Source organism: Nicotiana tabacum, chromosome 9 (assembly GCF_000715075.1).
Source record: "Nicotiana tabacum cultivar K326 chromosome 9, ASM71507v2, whole genome shotgun sequence".
In the NCBI taxonomy this organism is placed as follows: domain Eukaryota; kingdom Viridiplantae; phylum Streptophyta; class Magnoliopsida; order Solanales; family Solanaceae; genus Nicotiana; species Nicotiana tabacum.
The window spans coordinates 95,989,539-96,016,932 of record NC_134088.1 but is presented as its reverse complement, the minus strand read 5'-3'; the positions used below and the strand labels follow the sequence as shown (position 1 = coordinate 96,016,932).

The following is a 27,394-nucleotide window of genomic DNA, read 5'->3' as shown; positions in this document are numbered from 1 at the left end:
CCAGATTTGTATGTTAGTGAAAATGTAAAAAACTTCTAAGATTCTTTAAGCTAATTTATTGAATATTGAAACGAGACGAATGGAAGCGAAATGGATAGTGAAGATTCCTATAGCCCAATCAAACTAGCTTGAGATTGAGACTTAGTTCTTGGTGGTTGTTTCAAGATTTTCCACGACAACAAGCACTACATAATTGATGTTGAAATATTGGTTCTATTTTCCCTTCTAACAATGAATGAATTAAACAATCTGACAAGTTGCGCGGTCAGCTACTCCCACCGACCAGAGTATGAAAAATTAAGAGCTTATATGACTGTTCAAACACCAAAATATGGCACATCCTCGAATATAGAAGTGAAGGTATATCTGTTCAAAGGTTTCTCATGGTTATACATTCTAATAGCAACCCAGTATAATCCCACTAGTGGGGTCTGGGGAAGATAGTGTGTACGCAAACCTATCCCTACCCCGGGGTAGAGAGGCTGTTTCCGATCTCGGCTCCCTCCCTCCAAGAACTCCCCACCTTTCTCTTGGGTGACTCGAACTTACAACCTCTTGGATGAAAGTGAAGTAACATTGTAATAAAAGTCCAGGATATGTATATCCACTTACAATCCCGTAACAGCTAAACGAAATTGATGAGTATCTCTGACCATAACATAAGAAAATACTGTGATGCAACTGATACAGAAAAGTTAATGATCCTAATTAAAATACTGTGATGCTTAGCATGTTTTCATCTAAAGCTCTAAAATTCACCACTACATTCTCATGTCTTCTACATATTTGTATGATCCTTCTTCCAAGACTTCAAAAATATACACTGACAATTTTTTATTTTTTATTTTTGACCAAGGCTGATTAACAATTTACTTCAATTTGCACATATTCTAGCAAAAAAATATGCTAAACGTACTTGTAAGGAAAAATGCATGCAAATGCCAAACTGAAGGAATCAGAAGGGTGTTTTAATCTAAAGGATAACATCAGAAGATTAAATACTCCCTCTAATTCAATTTTTATATATGTGGCGGTATTTGACTGGCATGGAGTTTAAGCAAGAAAGAAAAACTTTTAGAACGTAGGGTTTTAAACATGCCATGACATTTCTGTGGCTATAAAAGCATGTCATTAAGATAAAATGACAAGTTCAAAGTTAATCTGTTTTATAAATATAGAAAGCTCTCGTTCCAAATTCCAAATTTTTGGAATGAGACTAAATAGGAAATAATTCCACATAAAATGGAACAGAGGGAGTACTTCATTACAGTAAGGATGAACATGTGTGCTTAGGACATTGCTTTAGTTACTGCAAGGATAAGCACAGATATCTTCTACTATAAAAGAACCCCAAGAAAATGACTTAAATGCTTAGACAAATCACGAAAGGGTACACCACCAGAAAGGAAGGGTGAGAGCCGCAGCATCATACTTTAAACAATTACCATTCTTCCTTATTAAAGAAAAACAATTACCATTCTTCCTTATTAAAGAAAAACAATTACCATTCTTTCCAAGTCATCAGGCGACAAAGATGACATGGCCTGTCGAGCTTTCTCTGCATCCTCCCGACTGAGCTTCATTCCAAATTGTTCACTCATGTTGGCCATCATTTCTGGACTCATGTTTTTTATCATCGATGAGAACATCTGCCAATATCCAGGAATCACCGAGATTTTAATATCAATGACCCTATGTAATTCCAGCATAAGAAACAAATATGGATTATAGGCATGTATGATGCACAAAAGGAAATCAAAAGGGATGGTGATGCTAAAGCACCAAATGACTAGGAATGAATGATGATGGAGAAGGACTAGAACGCCAATCCCCATAGTTGGGTATCTGCTACCAAAGAAAGCGATTTACAACAGGTGAAAAGAGTAAGCTTACATCATTTAATCATGTAAGAAAGCATTTTTAAAAAAAAGAATGAGCAAGATTGACTAACTTAACCCAGATCCAGGTGCTAGAAACTAAACTGACATGATAATGTTATAGATCAAGAAAAATATCAACACTTTTGAAAGAGCTTATAGTACCTTCAAGAAAATGAGCTATAAATGCATCAAGAAAAATTTATGGGAATAAAGAAGATAATAAGTTGTTAGTTTATAGATATGTATAGTGTAGTCTTGTCCCACATTGGAAGAGGAGTAATATCTCCTTGTAGTGTATAGCTATAAATAGGGACCTCTTGTATTGTATTTATCATCCAATATCAATAACATATTTTCTCCCGTGCCTTCTCACATGGTATCAGAGCATTAGTGAGAAAAGATCGTTGTGCGTCATTCCAGCGTTAACCGGGAAGAAAGAACTTAGTCATCGTGTAAATTTTCCGGTGACCTAAGGCTTGTCTAAGTGAAAGTCACTTTCTGTCGATGTTGTGCTAAAACCAACACCATCACGAGGTAGATCACTCTCCGACTACCAACCCCTGAAATTTTATCCGGCAGAAAAGTCGCCACGCTCCTCCACGCGCTGGCAACAACTTTTCCGGCGAGGGTTTTTTCGTGAAACTTCTTCAGGACAGTGTGCTCTCCTCAAAATTCCGAGCCTCATCTAATTCAAATCAAATTCCGGCCACTTTTATATTTTTTCCGGCGTGAACAGTGACCTTTCTGGCCATTTTTTGAAAATATTTCTTCAGGACAGCTTGCTCGCAAAGGAATTCCGAGTCTATCCATCCTGGTTACAACAAATTCCGATAATTTTGGAATTTTCCGGCGAGCTACAGTGTTTCCGGCGTGAACAGTGTTTCCGGCACAGAACAGTGTTCTGTTTTCCTGCTGTAAACAGTGTTTTTCAAGCTATTTCTTCAATTTTCTCACAGGAGTTACTTATTTCCACTATTTCAAGTTAACCATACTACTACAAATTATAGCGACATGGGAACCGATGCTTTGAATAGTCGGATGGTTTCTTTAGCAGAGTATATTGAGTTCCTTCAGTATAAAGCATGTAAGCAGACATCTTCTGAGATAGCTTCTGTTGTTCAAACAGGTAATAGCATGACTTGTTTCTCCCAATCTTCATCCTATGAGTCTTGGGTCATTGATTCAGGTGCATCAGATCATATTTCTGGTAACAAATCTCTTTTCACTACTATTTCGTATTCTCAATCTCTTCCAAAAGTTACAATGGCCAATGGGTCTCAAACCATGGCAACTGCAATAGGTCAAGCAAGCCCACTTCCTTCCTTACGTTTAGATTCAGTCCTTTATGTTCCCAATAGTCCTTTTAATCTCATAGTTGTTAGTCGCTTAGCCAAATCACTTAAATGCGCTGTTTTATTTCTTGATGACCATGTTTTTATACAGGAACGCAGTACGGGGCGGATCATTGGTACCGGGCATGAATCAAACGAACTTTATTACCTTATCCTTGCTAAATCACATGGACTCACATCTTGTCTTCCTTCTACAACTTGTCCTGTTACTGATTTACCAGATTTATTACATAAACGGTTGGGACATCCCAGTTTGTCAAAACTTCAAAAAATGGTATCTGGTTTATCTCACTTGTCAGCTCTAGAGTGTGAGTCATGTCAGCTCGGTAAGCATACCCGCTCCCATTTCCCTCGGCGTCTTGATAATCGAGCAGAGTCACCTTTTACTTTAGTCCATTCAGATGTTTGGGGTCCTAGTCGGGTCAGTTCCACCTTAGGATTCCGCTACTTTGTCAGTTTCATTTGATGATTATTCTAGGTGCACTTGGATATTTTTGATAAAAAATCGATCTGAACTGTTTTCTATTTTTCAGACCTTCCACGCTGAAATTCAAAATCAATTTGGGGTTTCTATTCGCACATTTCGTAGTGATAATGCCCGAGAGTATTTGTCTTCCCCATTTCAGCAGTTTATGAAATCTCATGGGATTATTCATCAAACATCTTGTCCGTACACATCTCAACAAAATGGGGTAGCTGAAAGAAAGAATAGACATCTTATTGAAACTGCTCGTACCCTACTCATACAATCTCATGCTCCGTTGCATTTTTTTGGGGGATGCAGTTCTTACATCTTGCTATCTTATTAATCGTATGTCATCTTCAGCTATCCAGAACCAAGTTCCATTCTCTGTCATGTTTCCCCACTTACCTTTGTTCTCTCTTCCACCCCGTATCTTTGGAAGCACTTGTTTTGTCCATAACCTTACTCCAGGAACAGATAAGTTAGCTCCTCGTGCTATTAAGTGCGTATTTCTGGGTTTCTCGAGGTAGGAGAGTTAGTTTTTGGAGATATAGGTGGTGTGGAGATAATATGTTGAAAGATGATTTACCGAACATGTACAGAGTATCATGCCAAAAGGAGTTGACAGTCCAACAAATTCGGAGGATAGAGGGTGGAGAGATTTTTTGGGATTTGAGATTCAGGAAGAGTTTCCATGATTAGGAGGTGATTGAGGTCCAAAGATTGATACACTTGCACCATAAACAATGTACATCACCAGATAGTCGTGATGCATGGAGGTGGGGTTGAGGATTACAGAGTATTACTATTAAGTCTTTCTATGAAAAGCTTTTAATTAGAGAGGAGAATGTTTTTCCATATAGCTCGATTTGGATCCCGAAGGTGCCGAGGAAAGTATGCTTCACTTGGTTAGCAGCTAGAAGGGTGATCTTGATGGCCGAGAACCTTAGGAAGCGGAAGGTCATTTGTGTCAATTGGTGCTTCTTGTGCAAGGTGGCGGGTGAAGATGTGGATCATCTCCTTGTACATTGTCGTGTTGGCTCAAGGTTATGGGGGGGAATACTTAGTTGGTTTGGTATTTCATGGGTGATGCCAAGTACTCTTAAAGAATTAAGGATCAATTGGAATTGTGGGAGAAGGAGGAAAAAGCACATGGCATGGACTGTTGTTCCACTAGCACTCATGTGGTTTATAATAAAAATGGACCCTGGGCCTAACTCAACCTCAAAAGTCAGCTCAAAGGGTGAGGATTGCCAAGCCATATAAAGAGTCCAAGGAACTCATCCATCTCCGATGTGGGATTCCATCACCCCGCCGCACGCCCAGATTGGCCAATTGGAGCGTGAACAATCTATCTTGGGGGCCCAACAACGGGGGCCTAGCTCTAATACCTTGATAAGAATGGACCTTAGGCCTAAATCAACCCCAAAAGCTAGCTCAAAGGGTGAGGATTGCCCAAGCCATATAAAGAGTTCAAGAACCCATCCATCTCTGATGTGGGATTCCATCAGTTTATTTGGAGGGAAAGAAACATATGAGCTTTTGAAGGGGTAGAGATGAGTTTTGTTCAGTTGAGGAGTAGCCTCCTATCCCTTATTTTCTTTTGGTGCACCCATGAAGTTCCTTGTTGTATAGGATATTGGGTGTCCTTCTTAGAGAACCATATTTTTTTGTAGGTTTTTTTACTTTTTGGTATACTTCTCGTATACGGGCACTTTTTGTTTGGCCCTATCATTAATGAAAATTTTATTTACTTGATCAAAAAAAAATCTGAAGAAATATGGTTGATGTATTCCTGTTTATTTGTATTTCCTCATGGCAGTGGTTCATACATATATTTTTATTCTGCAGAGAACGAAAATAATATCTGAATTATTAATATCTGTTTCAAAAGCTGAGAGGCAAGAGGCACGTATGAAAGTGCGACAGGAATCTTTGAGACTGGGTAACGTGGGAGTAATCAGGTACCTCATCCTTATCACATGTCACTTAGAGCAAGCAATTTGCTGCTTGGTCTAGTGTATATAATAAGTTCAACAGATGACTTCAACTAAGCTGTCCATAGGAAGCTGCCAGCAATTATATTGCCTCATCAAACCTACTTAAAGAAAGTTTGTGTACCCATCAACAGAAAATCTATTTATAGAGTGCCCAGTGTTATATAAGCTTCACATTTTGATCTAGTGGTAGAATTTTGCTAAAGTATCAAAGTGTTCACTCATCTCCAACGATGCTGTCCTTTGTTTATCTGTTGTGTCCATTTTATATTTGATATGAGGGCAAATGCTTCATAATATTTCGATGCTTTGGAAGCGAAGGATACTTAATCTAATATGCAAAATAGAGCCTGTATTTCTGCTTCTTATCTGGAAATGTACTCTGTGTTGTCTCTAGGGGTTTTGAATTGTTTAGCACTATGGTATCTATTGAAGGTCACATGCTTCAACAAATTCCCAACTGTTGTTCTGACCATGCTTTTAGAGATTTCCATGATTTCTTTCAGAAGCTTGCATAGCAAGTTATTGCTCAAAAAGCACATTCACTTTTGGAAAATAGTGATGAATGTTGAAGGTGCTTTACAATGGACTTGGTCATGGTTTAACCATAGGATGCCAGCGGAAGATTGTAGGTGAAACTTGAGCTTTTGTCTTATGTAAGATGCTAGTCAAGTTAATTCTGAAAAAGAAATGGAACCAAAACGAAATATCTTGAAAGAAAGAATGGCTTTACGGTTTATGTGGATTGATATCCGTAGTTCACTGGACATGTATACCAGATGACTATGTGCTATCATTATCAATCCAAGGAGTAAGAAATAGAATCTCTAGACTATGCACTATGTGTACTGCGCTACCTCTAGTTTGCTTACCTTGCCAGGGCAAACTTAGAACCAAAATATTCAAGTATCTTGTTAGTTTATGGTAAGGTTAACAATTTACTAGGGGTACCATTTAGGCCCAGAAAGGGCTGGTGATATCTTCATAGAGGTTTGTAAGTGGCTTTGAAGCAGTTGTAGTAGTATGGCGAACCAAGGTATTCAATGACATATTTAAGAATGAAAAGATGCCAAATTAGTAAGAAAGTATATCTGAAATGAGAACCTGTTTGATTTTATGCTTAATAGATCTGCAATAGTGGTTATATTTTTTATAAGAAGATGGATGATATTCTATAGGAAGAGACAGAAAGATCTGATATGATATTCATTGGCCTAAATAAAGCAGATGATAGAGCACTAAGAAAAATCTTTTAGTTGTTTGAAAATGATTCATATCAAACATACAAGTTCCATAAAGGATATTTGTGAAGGAGCATTCACAAGTGTGAGAAGTGCAGAAGGGTTCCTATAATTGTGTTAACACTGAGGATCTCTTTTGAGTCGGTACTTGTTTACCTTAGTTATAGATGAGCTAACAGTCATTTACATATAGTCAACCCCAATTAGTTTGGGATTGAGGTTCTTGTTACAATCGTATAATGATGGATTCTGTAAGTTTACAGATATGTATAGTGTAGTCTTGTCCCACATTGAAAGAGGAGTAATATCTCCTTGTAGTGTATAGCTATAAATAGGGACCTCTTGTATTGTATTTATCATCCAATATCAGTAACATATTTTCTCTCGTGCCTTCTCACATGGTATCAGAGCATTAGTGAGAAAAGATCGTTGTGCGTCATTCCAGCGTTAACCGGGAAGAAAGAACTTAGTCATCGTGCAATTTTTCCGGTGACCTAAGGCTTGTCTAAGTGAAAGTCACTTTCTGTCGGTGTAGTGCTAAAACCAACACTTCCACGAGGTAGATCACCCTCCGACGACCAACCCCTGAAATTTTATCCGGCAGAAAAGCCACCACGCTCCTCCACGCGCCAGCAACAACAACTTTTCCGGCGAGGGTTCCGGCCATTTTTTCGCGAAGCTTCTTCAGGACAGTGTGCTCTCCTCAAAATTCCGAGCCTACCCATCTAATTCAAATTAAATTCCGACCACTTTTATATTTTTTCGGCGTGAACAGTGACCTTCCCGGCCATTTTTTGAAAACATTTCTTCAGGACAGCTTGCTCGCAAAGGAATTCCGAGTCTATCCATCCTGGTTACGACAAATTCCGACAACTTTGGAATTTTCCGGCGAGCTACAGTGTTTCCGGGCGCAGAACAGTGTTCTGTTTTCCTGTTGTAAACGGTGTTTTTCAAGCTATTTCTTCAGTTTTATTTCCACTATTTCAAGTTAACCCTACTACTGCAAATTGTAGCGACATGGGAACCGATGCTTTGAATAGTCGGATTGTTTCTTTAGCAAATTATATTGAGTTCCTTCAGTATAAAGCATGTAAGCAGACATCTTCTGAGATAGCTTCTGTTGTTCAAACAGGTAATAGCATGACTTGTTTCTCCCAATCTTCATCCTCTGAGTCTTGGGTCATTGATTCAGGTGCATCAGATCATATTTCTGGTAACAAATCTCTTTTCACTACTATTTTGTATTCTCAATCTCTTCCAAAAGTCACAATGGCCAATGGGTCTCAAACCATGGCAACTGCAATAGGTCAAGCAAGCTCACTTCCTTCCTTACCTTTAGATTCAATCCTTTATGTTCTCAATAGTCATTTTAATCTCATAACTGTTAGTCGCTTAGCCAAATCACTTAAATGCGATATTTTATTTCTTAACGACCATGTTTTTATACAGGAACGCAGTACGGGGCGGATCATTGGTACCGGGCGTGAATCAAACGGACTTTATTACCTTATCCTTGCTAAATCACATGGACTCACATCTTGTCTTCCTTCTACAACTTGTCCTATTACTGATTCACCAGATTTATTACATAAACGGTTGGGACATCCCAGTTTGTCAAAACTTCAGAAAATGGTATCTGGTTTATCTCACTTGTCAGCTCTAGAGTGTGAGTCATGTCAGCTCGGTAAGCATATCCGCTCCCATTTCCCTCGGTGTCTTGATAATCGAGCAGTCACCTTTTACTTTAGTCCATTAAGATGTTTGGGGTCTTAGTCTGGTCAGTTCCACCTTGGGATTCTGCTACTTTGTCAGTTTTATTGATGATTATTCCAGGTGCACTTGGATATTTTTGATAAAAAAATCGATCTGAGTTGTTTTCTAGTTTCCAGACCTTCCACGCTGAAATTCAAAATCAATTTGGGGTTTCTATTCGCACATTTCGTAGTGATAATGCCCGAGAGTATTTGTCTTCCCCATTTCAACAGTTTATGAAATCTCATGGGATTATTCATCAAACATCTTGTCCGTACACATCTCAACAAAATGGGATAGCTGAAAGAAAGAATAGACATCTTATTGAAACTGCCCGTACCCTACTCATACAATCTCATGCTCCGCTGCGTTTTTGGGGGATGCAGTTCTTACATCTTGCTATCTTATTAATCGTATGCCATCTTCAGCTATCCAGAACCAAGTTCCATTCTCTGTCATGTTTCCCCACTTACCTTTGTTCTCTCTTCCACCCCGTATCTTTGGAAGCACTTGTTTTGTCCATAACCTTACTCCAGGAACAGATAAGTTAGCTCCTCGTGCTCTTAAGTGCGTATTTCTGGGTTTCTCGAGAACACAAAAGGGGTATCGATGCTACTCTCCTGACCTCCAGCGGTACCTTATGTCCGCTGATGTTACCTTCTTTGAAACCCAATCATACTTCACAGGTTTAGGTCATCACTTAGATATTTCTGAGGTACTACCAGTTTCATCTTTTGGAGATTCAGTCACTCCAGCTCCACCACCTACAGCTCCAGTTGTAGCTCCACCACCTATAGCTCCAGTTGTAGCTCCTATAGCTCCAGTTCCACCACCTACAGCTCCGGTTGTAGCTCCACCACCTATAGCTCCAGTTCCTCCACATAATCCAGTTCAACCTTCTGCAGCTCCACCACTCTTGACTTATCATCGTCGTCCACATCCAGCATCAGGCCCAGGTGATTCACGCCCCGCATCAGATTCTGCACCTACTGCGGACTTGTCTCCTCTTAGTCAACCAATTGCACTCCGCAAAGGTGTACGATCCACACTTAATCCTAATCCCCACTATGTCGGTTTAAGTTATCGTCTGTCGTCACCACATTATGCTTTTATATCTTCTTTGTCCACTGTTTCTATCCCTAAGTCTACAGGTGAGGCACTATCTCATCCAGGATGGCGACATGCTATGATTGACGAGATGTCTGCTTTACATGCGAGTGACACTTGGGAGCTTGTTCCTCTTCCTGCAGGTAAGTCTACTGTTGGTTATCGTTGGGTTTATGTAGTCAAAGTCAGCCCGGATGACCAGGTTGATCGGCTTAAGGCTCGTCTTGTTGCAAAAGGATATACTCAGATTTTTGGGCTTGATTATAGTGATACTTTCTCTCCCGTGGCTAAAGTAGCATCTGTTCGTCTCTTTTTGTCCATGGCTGCTGTACGTCATTGGCCTCTTTATCAGTTAGACATTAAGAATGCTTTTCTCCACGGTGATCTTGAGGAAGAAGTTTATATGGAGCAACCACCTGGTTTTGTTGCTTAGGGGGAGTTTAATGGTTGTGTGTGCAGATTGCGCAAGTCACTATATGGTTTGAAACAGTCCCCTCGAGCTTGGTTTGGTAAGTTCAGCACAATTATTCAGGAGTTCGGCATGACTCGTAGTGAGGCTGATCACTCTGTGTTTTATCGGCATTCTGCTCCTAATCTGTGTATTTATCTAGTGGTTTATGTTGATGATATTGTTATTACTGGTAATGATCAGGATGGTATTACTAATCTGAAGCAACATCTCTTTCAGCACTTCCAAACTAAGGATCTGGGCAGATTGAAGTATTTTCTAGGTATTGAGGTCGCTCAGTCTAGCTCAGGTATTGTTATTTCACAGCGGAAGTATGCCTTAGACATTCTTAAGGAGACTGGAATGATGGGTTGTAGACCTATTGACTCTCCTATGGATCTGAATACTAAGCTTCTGCCTGGACAGGGGGAGCCTCTTAGAGACCCTACGAGATATAGGAGGTTGGTTGGAAAATTGAATTACCTTACAGTGACTAGACCTGACATTTCTTTTCCGGTGAGTGTTGTAAGTCAGTTTATGGATTCTCTCTGTGATAGTCACTGGGATGCAGTTGTTCGCATTCTTCGGTATATAAAGTCAGCTCCAGGCAAAGGATTACTATTCGAGGATCAAGGCCACGAGCAGATTGTTGGGTACACAGATGCTGATTGGGCAGGATCACCTTTTGATAGATGTTCTACGTCTGGATATTGTGTTCTAGTAGGAGGTAATTTGGTCTCGTGGAAGAGCAAGAAGCAGAATGTAGTTGCTCGATCTAGCGCCGAAGCCGAATATCGGGCCATGGCTATGGCGACGTGTGAGTTAGTTTGGGTCAAGCAGTTGCTCAAGGAGTTAAAGTTCGGACAAATCAGCAAGATGGAACTAGTGTGTGATAACCAAGCTGCTCTTCATATTGCGTCAAATCCGGTGTTCCATGAGAGGACTAAACACATTGAGATCGACTGTCACTTTGTCAGAGAAAAAATACTTTCAGGAGATATTGTTACAAAGTTTGTAAAGTCGAATAATCAACTAGCAGATATTTTCACTAAGTCTCTTACTGGTTCTCGTATTAGTTACATGTGTAACAAGCTCGGTACATATGATGTGTATGCACCGGCTTGAGGGGGAGTGTTAGTTTATAGATATGTATAGTGTAGTCTTGTCCCACATTGGAAGAGGAGTAATATCTCCTTGTAGTGTATAGCTATAAATAGGGACCTCTTGTATTGTATTTATCATCCAATATCAATAACATATTTTCTCCCGTGCCTTCTCACATGGTATCAGAGCATTAGTGAGAAAAGATCGCTGTGCGTCATTCCAGCGTTAACCGGGAAGAAAGAACTTAGTCATCGTGTAATTTTTCTGGGGAAAACTTGATTGAGGACCATTTGTTGAACTCAAAGAGGCTTGTGAGGAAATACTGGCCCTAATACTATCATCAACTTGGAAATTCTCTATAGTGTCACTAGGTTTCGACTGCTTATTTGGCCTTGATCCATTAGAACCTACAGCTGCCGCAGCTGATACTGAAGCTTTTTCTTTCAAAGAAGATGCCATTTCAAAGCATTTCTTCAGGAGACATCTTACCCATAATATCTGTTGCCATTTTCAGCATGTCAGGTGTTACATTCGGAGGAACTGACCCAGGGCCAAAGTTATCCGAGGAGCCTTTGTTTAGAAAGGGATTTTCCCCTTGAAAGGAAGAAGCCATTTGGATCAATTTTTGTAGTTCTTCAGGTGACATCTTGCCTATAACATTGGATGCAGTCTTTACCATTTCAGTACGTAAGACATCAGCTTTTCCACCACTGAATGCAGCTAGGGTGTCTGGATCAGTGTGAGAGATAAAAGTTTGGAAGGACCTACATCCATGCAACAGAAGGAAAAGTTCGTCGTGATTGTTGGAGTTAGGTTTAAAATTCTGACTGCTAATAGGATAAACACAATTAGAATCATGGCGACGAGAAAGGGCACTAGTTATTACAGGACAGTGTTTCCATAAACATGGGAAATTTATCGTAAGAAAATGATAAGCACTAAGAAAGAGAAGAAGTGATAATGTCAAGATTAGATAGTGGACAGGAGATTTAGCATAAATAAATTCTCTTTTGCAGTGCGAAAAAAGCAAGCAACATCTGGTATTAGACAACTACACTATTCTCTGGTCTTCATAGCAATGTCACCAGAATAAAACAAGCATGCAAATATGCGATCAAGAGTCTAGCCGCTTCAAGGTTTTGAAACTAAAAGCAGCTGTAAATCCACTTAAGCCTTAATTGAGCAGAGTTACCCCGTACCTATGCTGGCTATGCTGGTGGAAAGTAAAAAGTAGCAGGTGGGATAGTGGAATAGTGTCAAACTATCTTGGACACCACCGTTATTAAAAGTTTAAAAAGCAGCTGGATATCTGGCGTACCAAATAACATATGTGCTCCTAAGATGTGATTTTTGCTGCATCATGGTCATGACTCATTAACCACTCATTCTTCAACTAAATGACCAGGATCACTAGCAGATGATTTCAAACAAAGAAAATGTAGCAGCAGTGAAGGACTAACTTTAGGTGTCGGTACAAGTAAGAAAATGTGAAGAGAGAACACAGCAACTTCTCAGAATATTAAAAAAGAGGAATCACACTCCAACATTGAGACAAACCTAATGGATTTTGGATCATCTTTCAAAGCCTCCAAAGATTCTGAACAAGGCACACGAAGGATCTCAGATTGACTCTTGGGAGGGCTAACCACTTTTTGTCGTTGTGATACAGCATATTGTGCTTTTTTTGCTTCCCGATGACAACTCTGCTTCTTCCTCAGTTATTTCTTCAATAACCAATCCTGCTCAAAAAAGGAAATTCAAGTTCAATGAATATAATTTTTAGGAAAAGAAAAGGATGCACACACAGAATGAAAATACCTCCCGGCAGATAGGAATCGGATAAGATATTTTATCTAAAGCCCATCAACCATTATCGTTTTTGAGATCCGCTACTAAAAGGCCTTCTTCTCCCCATGTTCATGGGCCATTGCGCATGCTAGACCATGCATAGGATTTAGATTTCCTCTCCCTACTTCCATTCCTCTTTTTTACTGAAGCATTTTTGCAGATGGAATTCATCCCCTTTCCATAGTGAAGCTTTAGCTTGCTTCTTTTCTCGAAGGACAGAAAGACGGATAATTTGTTATGAACCTTGCTAGCATAAAGTCTTATTTCTATCTCAATCCAACAATCAGGATGGATAGAAAGACATACCATCTGTCCTTTGATTCTCTGGCAGAGTTGGAATTGCGGGAAGAACTATAGCTCCAGACGAAGATTAACGACTTGGCATTACCGGTTAAGGAGAAGGTCTTGAAGCTCGACTGATTAGAGAGTAGATCTTGGTAAGGACAGTAAGCATTACAGACCCTGGTACTGGGGAACAAGAGTCAGAGTTCAACCTACTTGAAAGCGTTCTTTAGCCAATGAAATCGGGACAAGCCTGCTGATATAATTTCTTTTAGTAAGGTAATAGGATGGTATGGTTTCTGCAGCAGTAAGAGTTGGGGTTAGCTCAATCCCGCGAGGGGATCCATCAACAATAAAGTCATGCAACTAGCTTGGACTAGGAAGAATGAATTGTCTCTAGAACCCTTGATTGGTCTAGGCAAAGCGATAAAAGAACAGGTCTCAGATAAGCTGTTGCCCCTCTTCTGTTATAGCTCTTTAGTCCCACCCCTACCAAAGAGGATCTCCCCATAAAAGATGCGTAGCGCTCTTTAGAGATGGGATTCATACCTGGAAGCGGGGAAGACAAAGTTTAGAATCTCGGTCTCAAGTGCAACCCAGAGGAAGCTGCTTGATAACCTAGCCAAGTAGGAAATAATTTGTTGGTTGAAGGTGCTCTCATGCAGCTTCTTTAATAGGAAGCCCTGAGCTACATCTCCCTCTTATCAGGAATATCACTAGTGAAGCCTTATCTTCAGTTATATTATAAAACCCTTAGCCCTATCTTGGATTCGTTGAACTTTCACCCGAGCTTGATCGGGATACTCGTCTATCGCGCTTAGAATAGAAGATAGGATACATCCCTTTGGCGTCTGGGTTTCGGTGGTAGGAGGAATCCCCATAACTGCAATAGCCCTCTCTGTCCGGAAAATAGAGATAGCTTCTTCCCTTAGCTAGGTACGGCTCTTTCGAGCAATCAATCTGCTAAAAGTGGAGCTCCTTTTGGGGGTAGACTACACGAGTCCTATGAAAAAGAGCGGATGACTATATAATGGCAAGGCTTTCTGGTCGATAAGTCAATAGATATTCTTCTATTAAAGAAGGGACTCATACAAGACTTTCTGTTTGTATCTGATCTAATGCCTGAAGCTTAAAGAGAAAGAAAGTCGTATGTATAAGGTGATCAACTCATCATACAAGAGTTAACTTCCCGACTCCCGTTTCCGACAGGTGGAAATATAGATACCAGAGGAGCTAACCGAGAAGGGAAGGAGGATTGGAAGTTTTGAAAGACAGAACGGTGTTCGTAGATGGATTGGACTTTTGGTAGGAGAGAATACTGATTGAGCACATGCTTTTGATTTCTATCTATATAGGATATGCTAAGCCTTTTCTTATTTATCTATCTAGGATGCAGAGAGACATCATTATCTTATTAATAGGTTCTTTCGTTTGAGGGAAAGAGACAAAAGAACATAACTTTCTACGAATGTGAATCTGCCAAGTAAGGGGGGTTAAGGGGGAGGTCTTTTTCTGTTTTAACAAGAACTTCTCATCTTGGGTTAAGGGCTTAGTTGATCCCAATTTCTTCACTGGTAGTATAGGGCTTTGTTTGGCATTGGGCTTCGATATAATTTGATTTCCTGGTCTTGAATTAAACCTATGCTCTCCTAATTCAGTCTACAGATTTAAGTTTAGGTTCAATCTTAGTTGTTTAGGTTAGGTCCGTGAATTAATGTCTGATAAACCCCTAAGCTGAATCTATATGGGGCCGGCCAAAAATTCCTTGTCACCCTCTAAGAGGGTAAGGATAGGGAGGCTTAGATTACATAGAGTTCAACCTGCTTTGGGCTTTAGTTAAGCCAATATCCATTTTAGTAGAAAAGGATCTTTTATGTAGCCCAACTCATAGAGAGTTTTGTTACTTAGCCTGAACCCATTTATTCTATTCCTATGATTGTTGAGTGGTGGATTTTCTCCTTTTAGGATTAGGTTTGTATCATGTGTTGCTAAGCTCATTTCTCCTTTTAGGTCTTACCTTTTGTACTTAAGATATTGCATACCATGCAAGTCATTCATTATCCACACATGTCATACATCTTTCATATAGGATGATCTTAGGAAGCACCTAAGTGTTGGACATTTGCATGATATAGGTAAACCAATCGCTCTAGGTTAAAAACCAAACAACTTTCTCAAACTAATACTGCAAATCGACATCGGGGTGGCTGTGACGCTTCTTGTTGAGTACAGTACACAATTCAAACTTGAAGTTCGTTTACACAGTATGAGAAAGACAATAACAACAACAACCCAGTAAAATCCCACTAATGGGGTCTGGGGAGGGTAGTGTGTACGCAGACCTTACCCTTACCCCGAAGGAGTAGAGAGTCTATTTTCGAAAGACCTACGGCTCAAGAAAACAAAAAGACAAAAGGACAAAAAGGAGACAATATTAGTATCACCACAGCAATCATAGGAAAAATAGGAACACCATGAAATCCAGAAGAAAGATGCAAAGCAAAAGGAGACAATATTAGTATCACCACAGCAATCATAAGAAAATAGGAACATCATGAAATATAGAAGAAAGATGCAAAGCAAAAGCGATAGCTAGTAAATAGGACCTGCATTGAAAAGCGAAATAGTGAGACACAACATTACCACTAGCTATCTTAGACAAAAACCCTACATGGCTAGTCCCACAATGGTACGAAGTAAGGCACGACTCAACTACCTCCTAACCTACAACCTTAATACTCGACCTCCACATCTTCCTATCAAGTGTCATGTCCTCGGAAATCTGGAGCATCGCCATATCCTGCCTGATCACCTCTCCCCAATACTTCTTAGGCCGTCCTCTACCTCTTCTTGTGCCCTCCACAACCAACCGCTCACACCTCCGTACCGGAGCATCTGGGCTTCTCCTCTGAACATGTCCGAACCATCTAAGTCTCGTTTCTCGCATCTTGTCATCAATGGAAGCCACGTGCACCTTCTCCCGAATATCATCATTCCTAATCTTATCTATCCTAGTGTGCCCGCACATCCACCGCAACATCCTCATTTCTGCTACTTTCATCTTCTGGATATGTAAGTTCTTAACGGGCCAACACTCAGCCACATACATCATGGCCGGTCTAACCACCGCTTTATAGAACTTACCTTAGAGTATCGGTGGCACTCTCTTGTCACACAGAACTCCAGATGCTAACCTCCACTTCATCCATCCTACCCCAATACGGTGATCATCGTCGATCTCCCCTCCCCCTGGATAACCGAACCAAGGTACTTGAAGCTGCCTCTACTCGGGATGACCTGCGAATCAAGCCTCACATCCACGCCCACTTCCCCCGGCTCAGCGCTGAACTTACACTCCAGGTATTCCGTCTTTGTCCTGCTCAGCTTGAAACCTTTAGATTCAAGAGCATGTCTTCAAACCTCCAGCCTCTCGTTAACACCGGCTCGCGACTCATCAATCAGAACTATGTCATCGGCGAATAGCATGCACCATGGCACATCCCCTTGAATATGGTGTGTTAACGCATCCATCACCAGGGAGTATGAGAAAGACAATTATAAATAATGGGACTAAGCAACTTTTTTAGATTTCATTCTTTAATATAACATCAACATAACAATAACATTATAAAGCAATATAGGCATTATCCTATCCATCCACCGAAAAGTTCACGCGCTTCTTTATTCAAAACAAAAAAACATTCTGAAATGAACCGACATATAAAAGTGGGCTCGTTTGCTCATTATTTGTGTTCGTATATTTTTTCATTATTGCAATACAAGTAAGACCTCCACTATATACTAGTTATGGAGAGGATTCGCGCCGGATAGAACACGACGCTTCGAACCACAGACTACTGTTTCTGGAATGAAACGAAGCTTTGGAAAAGAATTATACTTCATGCTAGGTCCTGATGGCGGAACTGGCATTTTGGGGGGGCGGGGGGGCTTTTGCGGCAGAGTAGAAAGTTGAGCTTTTCCTCGCGTAGCTCCATTCAAAAAGAATACAAAAAGGAGAAAGAATATTATTTCGCGGATTCTTACCATCACTGCTGGAAAACAAATTTTTCTGTAGGCATCCATGGGTTCGAGATTATATACTGCTGCAGAAACTGAATCGAAGGGGTTGGTTGAAAGGTAAGGATAGCGTGATTGGCCAATTGGTTAGAAAGTAAGGATAGCATGATTACCAAGTGTCTTGGATCATGGGCCAGAGCTACTTGGGTTTAGCCAGATGAACATCATTTGGATGGGCTCGGATCCTTTGCATGATTTCATATGCCTTAGATGGTTTTTGAATTTGGACAGATCTGGAGGGCCTTCTTGCATGGACTTGCTTTGATGATGGGCAGGCCTTTTCTTCGCATAGGCCTTCCCTATAGTACTGGGGCTAACGCGCTAGGTCGAGCGGTCGCCGAAGCTTGCTTGTTAGTATAAAACTAACGAAACCTCAAACCAACCAATATCAAGACTACTCGGGCATACTTAGCTTTTCCTCCTAAGATAAGAGCTTTCCACTAAGCTTGTCACTAACCTCTTCACTAATTACCTAGTAACTTTTAAAAATAAATTTTCACTAGGGTAAAATAAAATAAAGGGAAGATGAAAAAGCTACTACCTTAGTAAGTAGTTGTCTATTTCGCGTGCCCTTCTTGTACTGACTTACTGTATACCGTTGTTAGTGGACTGACATCGTCAGCTGGAAAGGGGCTTTTCCGGATGAAATGAAAACTTGATTCATGTAATAGAAGAAAAATTTCTCATTCATTAGCCAGAAAGAGATGTTGCCATGAAAAAGGGATTAAGTGGAACAAAATTGATTGGAGAGTCGTGAAAACACTTCTTTCTTCCATATTTTGGACCTTAGGTCCATGGAACAAGATTTTATCAATAAAATATGGAAGAATTTCAATCTTAGATTAAAAGATTATGTATGGATGGTCTAAATTGTCTAAACAAGAATTCTTGAACAGTGAACAACCAGTTCAGATATTCACGACCAAGAAATAATGGATTCTCTTTCGGATAGGAAGGCTGGAATGCCAACTGACGTCTATTACTTAATTCACCCAACCCCTGACTCATTGTACTAGTTATTGCCATCGCTAGTGCTATATTAGTGTATTGCTAGTGAACAGAGCGAATTGTAAAGGTAGAAAAAAACAGATCAATCAAGAGATAGTGGTTCGATTTTCTCCTAAGCAAGGACGAACGACCGAGGAGAGTCATCTCAAATGGTGATACCATTTTATAAATAAGCCAATAAAAAAAGACAAGTAGAAGCCAGTGAAAGTGAAAGTGGAGTAAGCAGGGTACGATGCAGCCCTAGGCCTAAGGGGCAGTACGTAAACAAGTACATATCACATGGTTTTGTATTGATCCGCTTTCGAGTGACGATTTGCCGAGGGGCCCTTTTTTCTTTTATAAGGGAAGAGATTGTAGTTAGGTACAAATAGGCCGGTGAAAGACGAGTAGGCAAGCACGCGACCGGTCAACTTTGAGTTGTCGAGTGACCATTGCTCCATCTCTTAAGAAAGGACGCGAGGTGCCTGTCTTATAATAAAGGGTACTCCCTTCTCTGATATGCGCTATATTATTGTGTCATATTCCTTAAAGAGTGATCCGGAATTAAGCCACGAGGCGATACCCGCCAAAATAAATGGGGCCTTTCGTACGGATTGGAGTACGAAGATAATTATTCAGCACACTAAAATCTAGTGGATGGAGTTCCATATTCATGAAAAATCGGGGTTGAAACATGTTATAAAACTAAGACAACAATTATTTTCTAATAATAAGAAAGAGTTAAGCACCCCCAAGACCTATAAATAGAAGCTTCTTGAAGTCTACATATTCAAAGAGAGAAGTACAAGTCAAAAAGAAATACTTTCAGTAAAATTTATTCCAACAACACTCAAATGGATATCGTCGGAAGACTTGCAACAATTCAAGAATCAATTCAAGCCGCCGAAAACGAAAAAGAACAAAGGCGGCAAACCCTGGCTTCCTTTTGGGAGCACCTGCCTCCCATCGATCCTGCCTAGTGGCTGCAGCGGATCCGGGATCGCATTAGTGTCCTAGAAGACAAGAAACGGGCCCTTCTCTAAGAACATGAAGACCTAATTGTGGGTGTTGTCATCCGTGGTCGCCAAGGAGAATAGAAGAGTTCGTCGACTCGTTTTAATTTTAGAAGGTTTAAATAAATGTTTGTAGACACCTAAAGTCTAGTGGTTAGGGTTAAATAAGTGTCCTTATAAAACTAAAAAGAGTCCACGGACTCTTCTATTCTAGTCTCCCTGGTGACCACGGATGACATCACCCACAATTAGGTCTTCCTGTTCTTGGAGGAGGGCTCGTTTCCTGTGTTCCAGGACGCTAATGCAATCCCGGATCCGCTGCATGGCTGCAGCCACAAGTGCAGGATCGATGGGAGGCAGGTGCTCCCAAAAGGGAGCCAGGGTTTGCTGCCTTTGTTCTTTTTCGTTTTCGACAACTTGAATTGATTCTTGAATTGTTGCAAGTCTTCCGACGATATCCGTTCAGAGTTGTTGGAATAAGTGTTACTAAAAATATTTCTTTTTGACTTCTACGTCCCTCTTTGAAAATAGACTTCAAGAAGTTTCTATTTATAGGCCTTGAGGCGCTTAACTCTTTCTTATTGTTAGAAATAATTGTTGTATTAGTTTCATAACATGTTTCAACCTCGGCTTTTCATGAATATGTAACCCCCTCCACTAGATTTTAGTGTGCTGAATAATTATCTCCGTTCCAATCCGTATGAAAGGCCCCCTTTCTTTTGGCGGGTATTGCCACATGACTTAATCCCGGATCACTCCTTAAGGAATAAGACACAATAATATAGCGCACATCGTCGCTCGATACCTCAAAGATGACCGGTACAACCTGCGTGCTTGCCTATTCGTCTTTCACCGGATTATTTGTACCCAGCTACAATCGCTTCCCTTATAAAAGAAAAAAGGACCCATCAACCAATCGTCACTTGATAGCTCGAAAGCGGATCAGTACAAAACCATGTGATCTGTACTTGTTTACGTACTACCCATTAGGCCTAGGGCTTCGTCATACCCTACTTATTCCTCTTTCACTTTCACTGGCTTCTACTTGTTAATTTTTATTGGCTTATTTATAAAATGGTATCAGCATTTGAGACGACTCTCCTCAGTCGTTCGTCCTTGTTTAGGAGAAAATCGAACCACTATCTCTTGATTGATCTGTTTTTTTCTACCTTTACAATTCGCTCTGTTCACTAGCAATACACTAATATAGCACTAGCGATGGCAATAACTAGTACAATGAGTCAGGGGTTGGGTGAATTCAGTAATAGACGTCAGTTGGCATTCCAGTATCAGGCCCAGCTGATTCACGTCCTACACCTGACCCTGCCAATACTGCGGACTTGTCTCCTCTTAGTCAACCGATTGCACTGCGGAAAGGTATACGATCCATACTTAATCTTAATCCCCATTATGTCGGTTTAAGTTACCATCGTCTGTCATCACCCCATTGTGCATTTGTATCATCTTTGTCCTTTATTTCCATCCCTAAGTCTACAGGTGAAGCATTGTCTCATCCAGGGTGGCGACATGCTATGATTGACGAGATGTCTGTTTTACATATGAGTGGTACTTGGGAGCTTGTTCCTCTTCCTTCGAGTAAATCGACTGTTGGTTGTCGTTGGATATATGCAGTCAAAGTTGGTCCAGATGGCCAAGTTGATCGACTTAAGGCTCGCCTTGTTGCCAAAGGGTATACTCAGATATTTGGGCTCGATTACAGTGATACTTTCTCCGTCCGTCTTTTTCTATCCATGGTTGTTCGCCATTGACCTCTCTATCAGTTGGACATTAAGAATGTTTTTCTTCATGGTGACCTTGAGGATGAGGTTTATATGGAGCAACCACCTGATTTTGTTGCTCAGGGAGGAGTCTAGTGGCCTTGTATGTCGGTTGCGCCGGTCCCTCTATGGTCTAAAGCAGTCTCCTCGAGCCTAGTTTGGTAAGTTAAGCACAGTTATTCAGGAGTTTGGCATGACTCGTAGTGAAGTTGATCACTCTGTATTTTATCGGCATTCTGCTTCAATCTCAGTATTTATCTTGTGGTTTATGTTGATGATATTGTTATTACCGGCAATGATCAGGATGGTATTACTAAGTTGAAGCAACATCCCTTTCAGCACTTTCAGACTAAGGATCTGGGCAGATTAAAGTATTTTCTAGGTATTGAGGTCGCTCAATCTAGCTCAGGTATTGTAATCTCACAACGGAAGTATGCCTTAGACATTCTTGAAGAGGCAGGAATGACAGGCTGTAGACCTGTTGACACTCCTATGGATCCGAATTCTAAACTTCTACCAGGACAGGGTGAGGCGCTTAGCGATCTTGCAAGATATAGGCGGCTAGTTGGTAAATTAAATTACCTCAGAGTGACTAGACCTGACATTTCCTTTCCTGTGAGTGTGGTAAGTCAGTTCCTGGATTCTCCCTGTGATAGTCATCGGGATGCAGTTGTCTGCATTCTTCGATATATAAAATCAGCTCCAGACAAAGAATTATTGTTTGAAGATCGAGGCCATGAGCAAATTGTTGGGTACTCAGATGTTGACGGGGCAGGATCACCATCTGATAGACGTTCTACGTCTGGATATTGTGTTTTAGTAAGAGATAATTTGGTGTCTTGGAAGAGCAAGAACAAAATGTGGTTGCTCGGTCTAGTGCAGAAGCGGAATATCGAGCAATGGTTGTGGCAACATGTGAGCTAGTTTGGATCAAACATTTGCTTAATGAATTGAAATTTGGTGAGATCGGCAAAATGGAACTTGTGTGTGATGATCAAGGTGCCCTTCATATTGCATCAAATCCGGTGTTCCATTAGAGAACTAAACACATTGAGATTGATTGTCATTTTGTCAGAGAAAAGATACTCTCAGGAGATATTGCTACAAAGTTTGTGAAGTCGAATGATCAGCTTGCAGACATTTTCACCAAGTTCCTCACTGATCCTCGTATTAGTTACACATGTAACAAGCTCGGTACATATGATTTGTATGCACCAACTTGAGAGGGAGTGTTAGATAGTTATATAGTTAATATGTAATTAGTTCGAGTCCCATATTGAATAGGAGTAGGATCTGTATTATGTATAGTTATAAATAGGGCTCATTGTATTATAATTAATTGATCAATATAGATTTTCTCATGTGCATTCTCACATACCTGTTCTTTTATCGCTTTGCCAAGACCAACCAAGGGTTCTAGAGACAATTCATTCTTCCTAGTCCAAGCTAGCTAAGGAAATAGCACCATCTTCTCTCTTGAATGACTTTATTGTTGATGGATCCCCTCGCGGGACTGAGCTACCTTGTGAGCTAACCCCAACTCTTAGTGCTGCGGAAACCATACCCTCTTATTACCTTACTATAAGAAATTATATCAGTAGGCTTGTACCGAATTCTGACTCTTATTCCCCAGGACCAGGGTCTGTAATGCATACCGTCCTTACCAAGACCTACTTTCTAATCAGTCGAGCTTCAAGACCTTCCCCTTAACCGGTAATGCCAAGTCGTTAATCTTCGTCTAGAGCTATAGCTCTCCCCGCAATTCCAACTCGGTCAGAGAATCAAAGGACAAATGGTATATCTTTCTATCCATCCTGATTGTTGGATTGAAATAGAAATAAGACTTTATGTGAGGAAGGTTCAAAACAAATTATCCGTCCTTCTATCAATCGAGAAAAGAAGCAAGCTAAAGCTTCACTATGGAAAAGGGCTGAATTTCATCCGCAAAAATGCTTCAGTAAGAAAGAGGAATGGAAGTAGGGAGAGGAAATCTAAATCCTATGTATGGTCTAGCATGCACAATGGCCCATGAACATTGGGAGAAGAAAGCCTTTTTGTAGCAGATCTCAAAAACGATGATGGTTGATGGGCTTTAGATAAAATATCTTATCCGATTCCTCCCGGCCGATAGGAAGAAATTTAGGTTGCACATATAGAATGAAAACACCTCTAGAAGTACGTTGTCCACCTTCTTTCACCAATCTTTCTTAGGCATCCTTGTACCAGTAAAAACCCATTCTTTTACATAATGCATATGTTTGTTTTATGAAGAAAAAAATTAATAAAAAGAAATAATGCATATCTAGATGTTAAGTATATTTCACAGATACAAGAAAGAGGAGAGGAAAACACGCCAAATATGTATATTAACCATTTAATTTAAAGTTGTAATTAACAATACCTTAAAACATCCGCAATAGTTTCATCATCAGGTGATACTTCATGTGCTTTACTTAAGTCGGACATTGCATCCTGCTTAAGTTTTGCCAAATAAAGATGAGACATTTCACAGATATCTCCAAATTGTAAAGGACGACATTAGAAGGAAGAAATGAATAACAAGAAATCTTATAATGGTCAGTGAATGCTCACTTCTAACTGTCCAGGTTCTTTATAAGCTTGACCCATACGGTAAAGGGCTTTGACATTCTTCTCATCATACACCAAAACCTGCACCAGCCATATATCACTTCAACCATCATGTTACTCATATTTTTATGTGCACTCCATAAGAATCCTACTCATCAGTCATCAAAGGCGAGTTGACATTTGAAAGTTATAACAGAGCTTGGGATTTTGGAACAGAGTAGAAAAGTTTATGGTTTCTTTTAGAAATGAGAAATTTTGAGTACTTTAAGTTATTATTTTGTTTTTTTAAAAAGGAATAAAAGTAAAATTTGTATTAAAAAGGAGAAAAAGGTGAACTCACTGCAACCTTTCCAATTTTACAATATGTTTTAAGCATCTTTTTAAGAAAGTAAATGTTATAAAGTGGACATTCAGTTTAAGATGGGAGTTCAAGACAGTAATACTATTTTGGGATTGAGGAAAATGGACATTAAGATTGGGATACAATTAATAACCAAAAGGGTGAATCGAATTCCGCCATCCAAAGGTGAGAAGACTGCAGATGAGCACCCACCCACCCCCACCCCCAACCCCAAAATAAAAAGGAAGGGGGAAAACAAAGAGAGTAGAGGAGGAACCAATAGAAAATCAGCAGGCATGTAAAGAGAAAGACGCTTGAAGACAAAGCAGATGTAGGACACCACTATACAAAATTAACTGAAAATGACATCAATCATAATACATTTAATCTTATAATGAGCAAAATGTCAAGCATTATGTTTCATTTCATACCTCAGTACCTTCTTTTATGCACTCATCGTACTGCCTAGTTTTTAAGTAACATGACATCATATTCAGGGAACAAGCCAATAGAAGACTTCTGCCTTTCGCAGCAGGAATGCCTGACAGATTTTTCTTTGCCTGGTAATCAAAGGAAAGAAATATAAAGAACAGACAGAAGCTGATGTGTGTAGAACTGGAGATACAAACAAATGCTGAAGGCAAAGTTTAGACTTACAAGCGAATACTTTTGCAGGGCATCCTTAAATCTTCCCTGACTGTGAAGTTCAGTTCCCTGCCATTAAACACCGGAATACTTAATACACTAGATTAGGACATAAACCAAAGCTTCCGTCAAGTACTATATAGTCATTATTTCAGAATAAAGGCTGTTAAACTACTAAAATCAAAGTTTAAAGGCATAAAAGCCAATATTTTTGGACTATTTCTCGATTGTAATATCACGTACAAGAGTAAGTCCTCAGTCACTGGATCTAATTGTGCACATACGTCAGAATTATTGCTTAGTTAAGTTTACGTTAAAAGTTGTAAACCAAAATATACCTGTAGTTTACAAGTTAAAAGTGTTCATGTAACACACAGAAGAGAGAAATTTTCAATTAAAGATGGCAAGAAGTAGAAAAGCTAGCAGATAAACTGTGAATATCATATGTTGCAGGAAGTACAATGCACTTAAAGAAACTTTTAGCATATTAGATAGTTTAAGATGGTTTCATATGAAACTTATATTGATATGAGATTTAAATCCAGCTCTCATGCTCTTAGAAAGTTATTCTCATTAAGTAATTGGTCTTCTTTAATGGTAATCTTTTGTATTCAGTCTATCGTTTAAGGGACTAAGCTTTGAAAAAACTGCAACTTCCTAATATAGAGAAGTGGTATTAAAAGAGAAGTCATTCTTTAAAAGGGAAAAGATGCAATTAACAAATCTGGACCATAACAACTCAGATACAGCTTTAAAAAGCATAACCCTATATCTGTGCTGCAGGCATTTTACCTGCTTCTTCAGCAACTGAGCTCCACTTAATTCATAAGAAACCTGTGCATCCATGCGGGCACGCATTGCTGCTATTTCTTCAGGTGATGCATTAGCCATCTTCTCACCAATTTCAGCCATCTCCTCTGGGCGGGTATGCTTCAACTGTTCTGCGGCAACCTTCAAGTCCTCTGGCTTCATGTTTTTTATGTATTCCGAAGCCATCTTAATTAATTCAGGATTAGATATCATCTGCATGATCAGGATTATTAACCACAGACCAGCAGTCAAATAAAGTCCAAATTGCAATCTACCCCACCTTGGAGAGCAAAAATAATAAAAAGAAACAGGAAAGAATCTGACCATTTAATGATGATCAGAAGCAAACATGCCATAAGTTAACTACTCTCTACTTAGTTTATTCAGAGTAACACACAACTATGCCACTCATGATAATGTCACGCAGTTGACAAAACCTGCCAAAAGCAATTTTTAAGTTCAGCAGCCACCCCTTAGATTTGAACTTGCAAAACCAAGAGCTTAAATATACCAAAATATCCTAAAAGGTTTTTTTTAAAAAATTTATTTTCTGGTGCTTACGATGCTGTCATTTTTTCTTGATTTTCTGTTGAAGGTACTGATATAGTAAGACCCCACTTATGGGATTTTACTGGGTTGTTGTTGTTGTTGTTTATCCTAAAAGGTTTTTTTTACTTGTTTTACAGGCAGCTCTTCACCTTAGATATTTAATTTGCTCCTTAAATAAGGTGAGACGTACACACTTTACAAACTCAAACCATAAATAACAGCTAGATCCTGCTATAAAAACACTCTCTGCCAGATAAAGGGACCTGCTGCAAATTCACTAAGTCAAAAAAAAAAAGGAACATTTCCTCAGAACCTTATGATCAAACTTATCAAAAAAATAAATAAAAGAATTTGTTTTTTCTGAATAACTAAACTTAAACCGTGCAAAGCAATTAACATAACATTCAACTATGCCCTTCACACAGAACAATCACAAAGATGAAAACTTTGAGAATTTTAGTAAAAGGGTATTCAAGAACAGTGACCTACCGCAATATTCATTAACTCCACTCTTCAACTTTTTAAATTAGACCCCTATGGTTAAAATTTTACAAGAAGGCCCATTGTATCTTAAAAATCATAACTTTATCATTTAACAATTACAACCAAATTCAACTACGCCTTTTATATGAACAATCACAATTCACAAAGTTAATAATAAAGATTGAAAATTTCAGCAAAAGGGTATCTAAATATAAGGAACCTGTTGCTGAATCCGAGCTAACTCAGTTGGGGACATTCGATTCATCTTCTCTTGAGCCATTCTGATCAATTCAGGATCCATCATGCCGTTGAACATTCTCATTTCTCAAAACCCAAAAGCCAAAAGTTTGAATCTTTATTAAATTCCCAGTTCAAGATGAGTGAAAATTTGATGGTTCAGCCACAGACAATATATGCAGAATTTGATTAAAAGGTTATTTATGTGATTCCAAGAATAGTTAGAATCTGTGCCAAAAAATTATTAAATCTTAGATATATTTATAGGTAAAAATAATACTATAGTAATACTGATCTATGGTACAGGAGGAAAATTGGTCTTAATTGTAATGATTAGATGCCTACTTTGCCTACCTGAAAAGGACGAAAATTAAGGGAAATGTGGAATGCTGTTATCCTTAATGTTTTTAAA

The 27,394-nt window shown here is 39.6% G+C and overlaps 1 protein-coding gene across 5 annotated transcripts; it reads right to left on the bottom strand.

Annotated features, from left to right (window-relative positions):
• Positions 1-193: 193 nt before the first annotated feature.
• Positions 194-27,394, bottom strand: LOC107797050 (outer envelope protein 61-like). 5 transcript variants are annotated; one of them, XM_075221892.1, is made up of 9 exons: positions 27,337-27,394; positions 26,966-27,210; positions 25,696-25,926; positions 24,916-24,972; positions 24,690-24,818; positions 23,922-23,999; positions 23,731-23,801; positions 12,902-13,083; positions 194-1,649 (listed from the first exon to the last, which is right to left on the bottom strand). In XM_075221892.1, the coding sequence occupies exons 2-8, from the start codon at positions 27,065-27,067 to the stop codon at positions 13,071-13,073; spliced, it is 681 nt and encodes a 226-aa protein (XP_075077993.1). In that variant the 5' UTR covers positions 27,068-27,210; positions 27,337-27,394; the 3' UTR covers positions 194-1,649; positions 12,902-13,070. The 5 variants fall into 5 exon arrangements, with proteins under 5 accessions (XP_075077993.1, XP_075077992.1, XP_016475384.1 ...); XM_075221891.1 differs by adding an exon at positions 11,589-12,108 and having other exon boundaries at positions 194-1,692; positions 26,966-27,349; XM_016619898.2 differs by having other exon boundaries at positions 23,731-23,804; positions 26,966-27,345.

What these genes read in the sequence shown, in the direction of transcription:
- LOC107797050 (XM_016619895.2), bottom strand. Translation starts at nt 27,067, where the DNA reads ATGAGAATGTTCAACGGCATGATGGATCCTGAATTGATCAGAATGGCT. An exon ending in TAGCTCGGATTCAGCAACAG is followed by an intron (nt 25,927 to 26,965) that starts GTTCCTTATATT and finishes CTGATCATGCAG; the next exon opens with ATGATATCTAATCCTGAATT. An exon ending in CTCAGTTGCTGAAGAAGCAG is followed by an intron (nt 24,973 to 25,695) that starts GTAAAATGCCTG and finishes GTTTAATGGCAG; the next exon opens with GGAACTGAACTTCACAGTCA.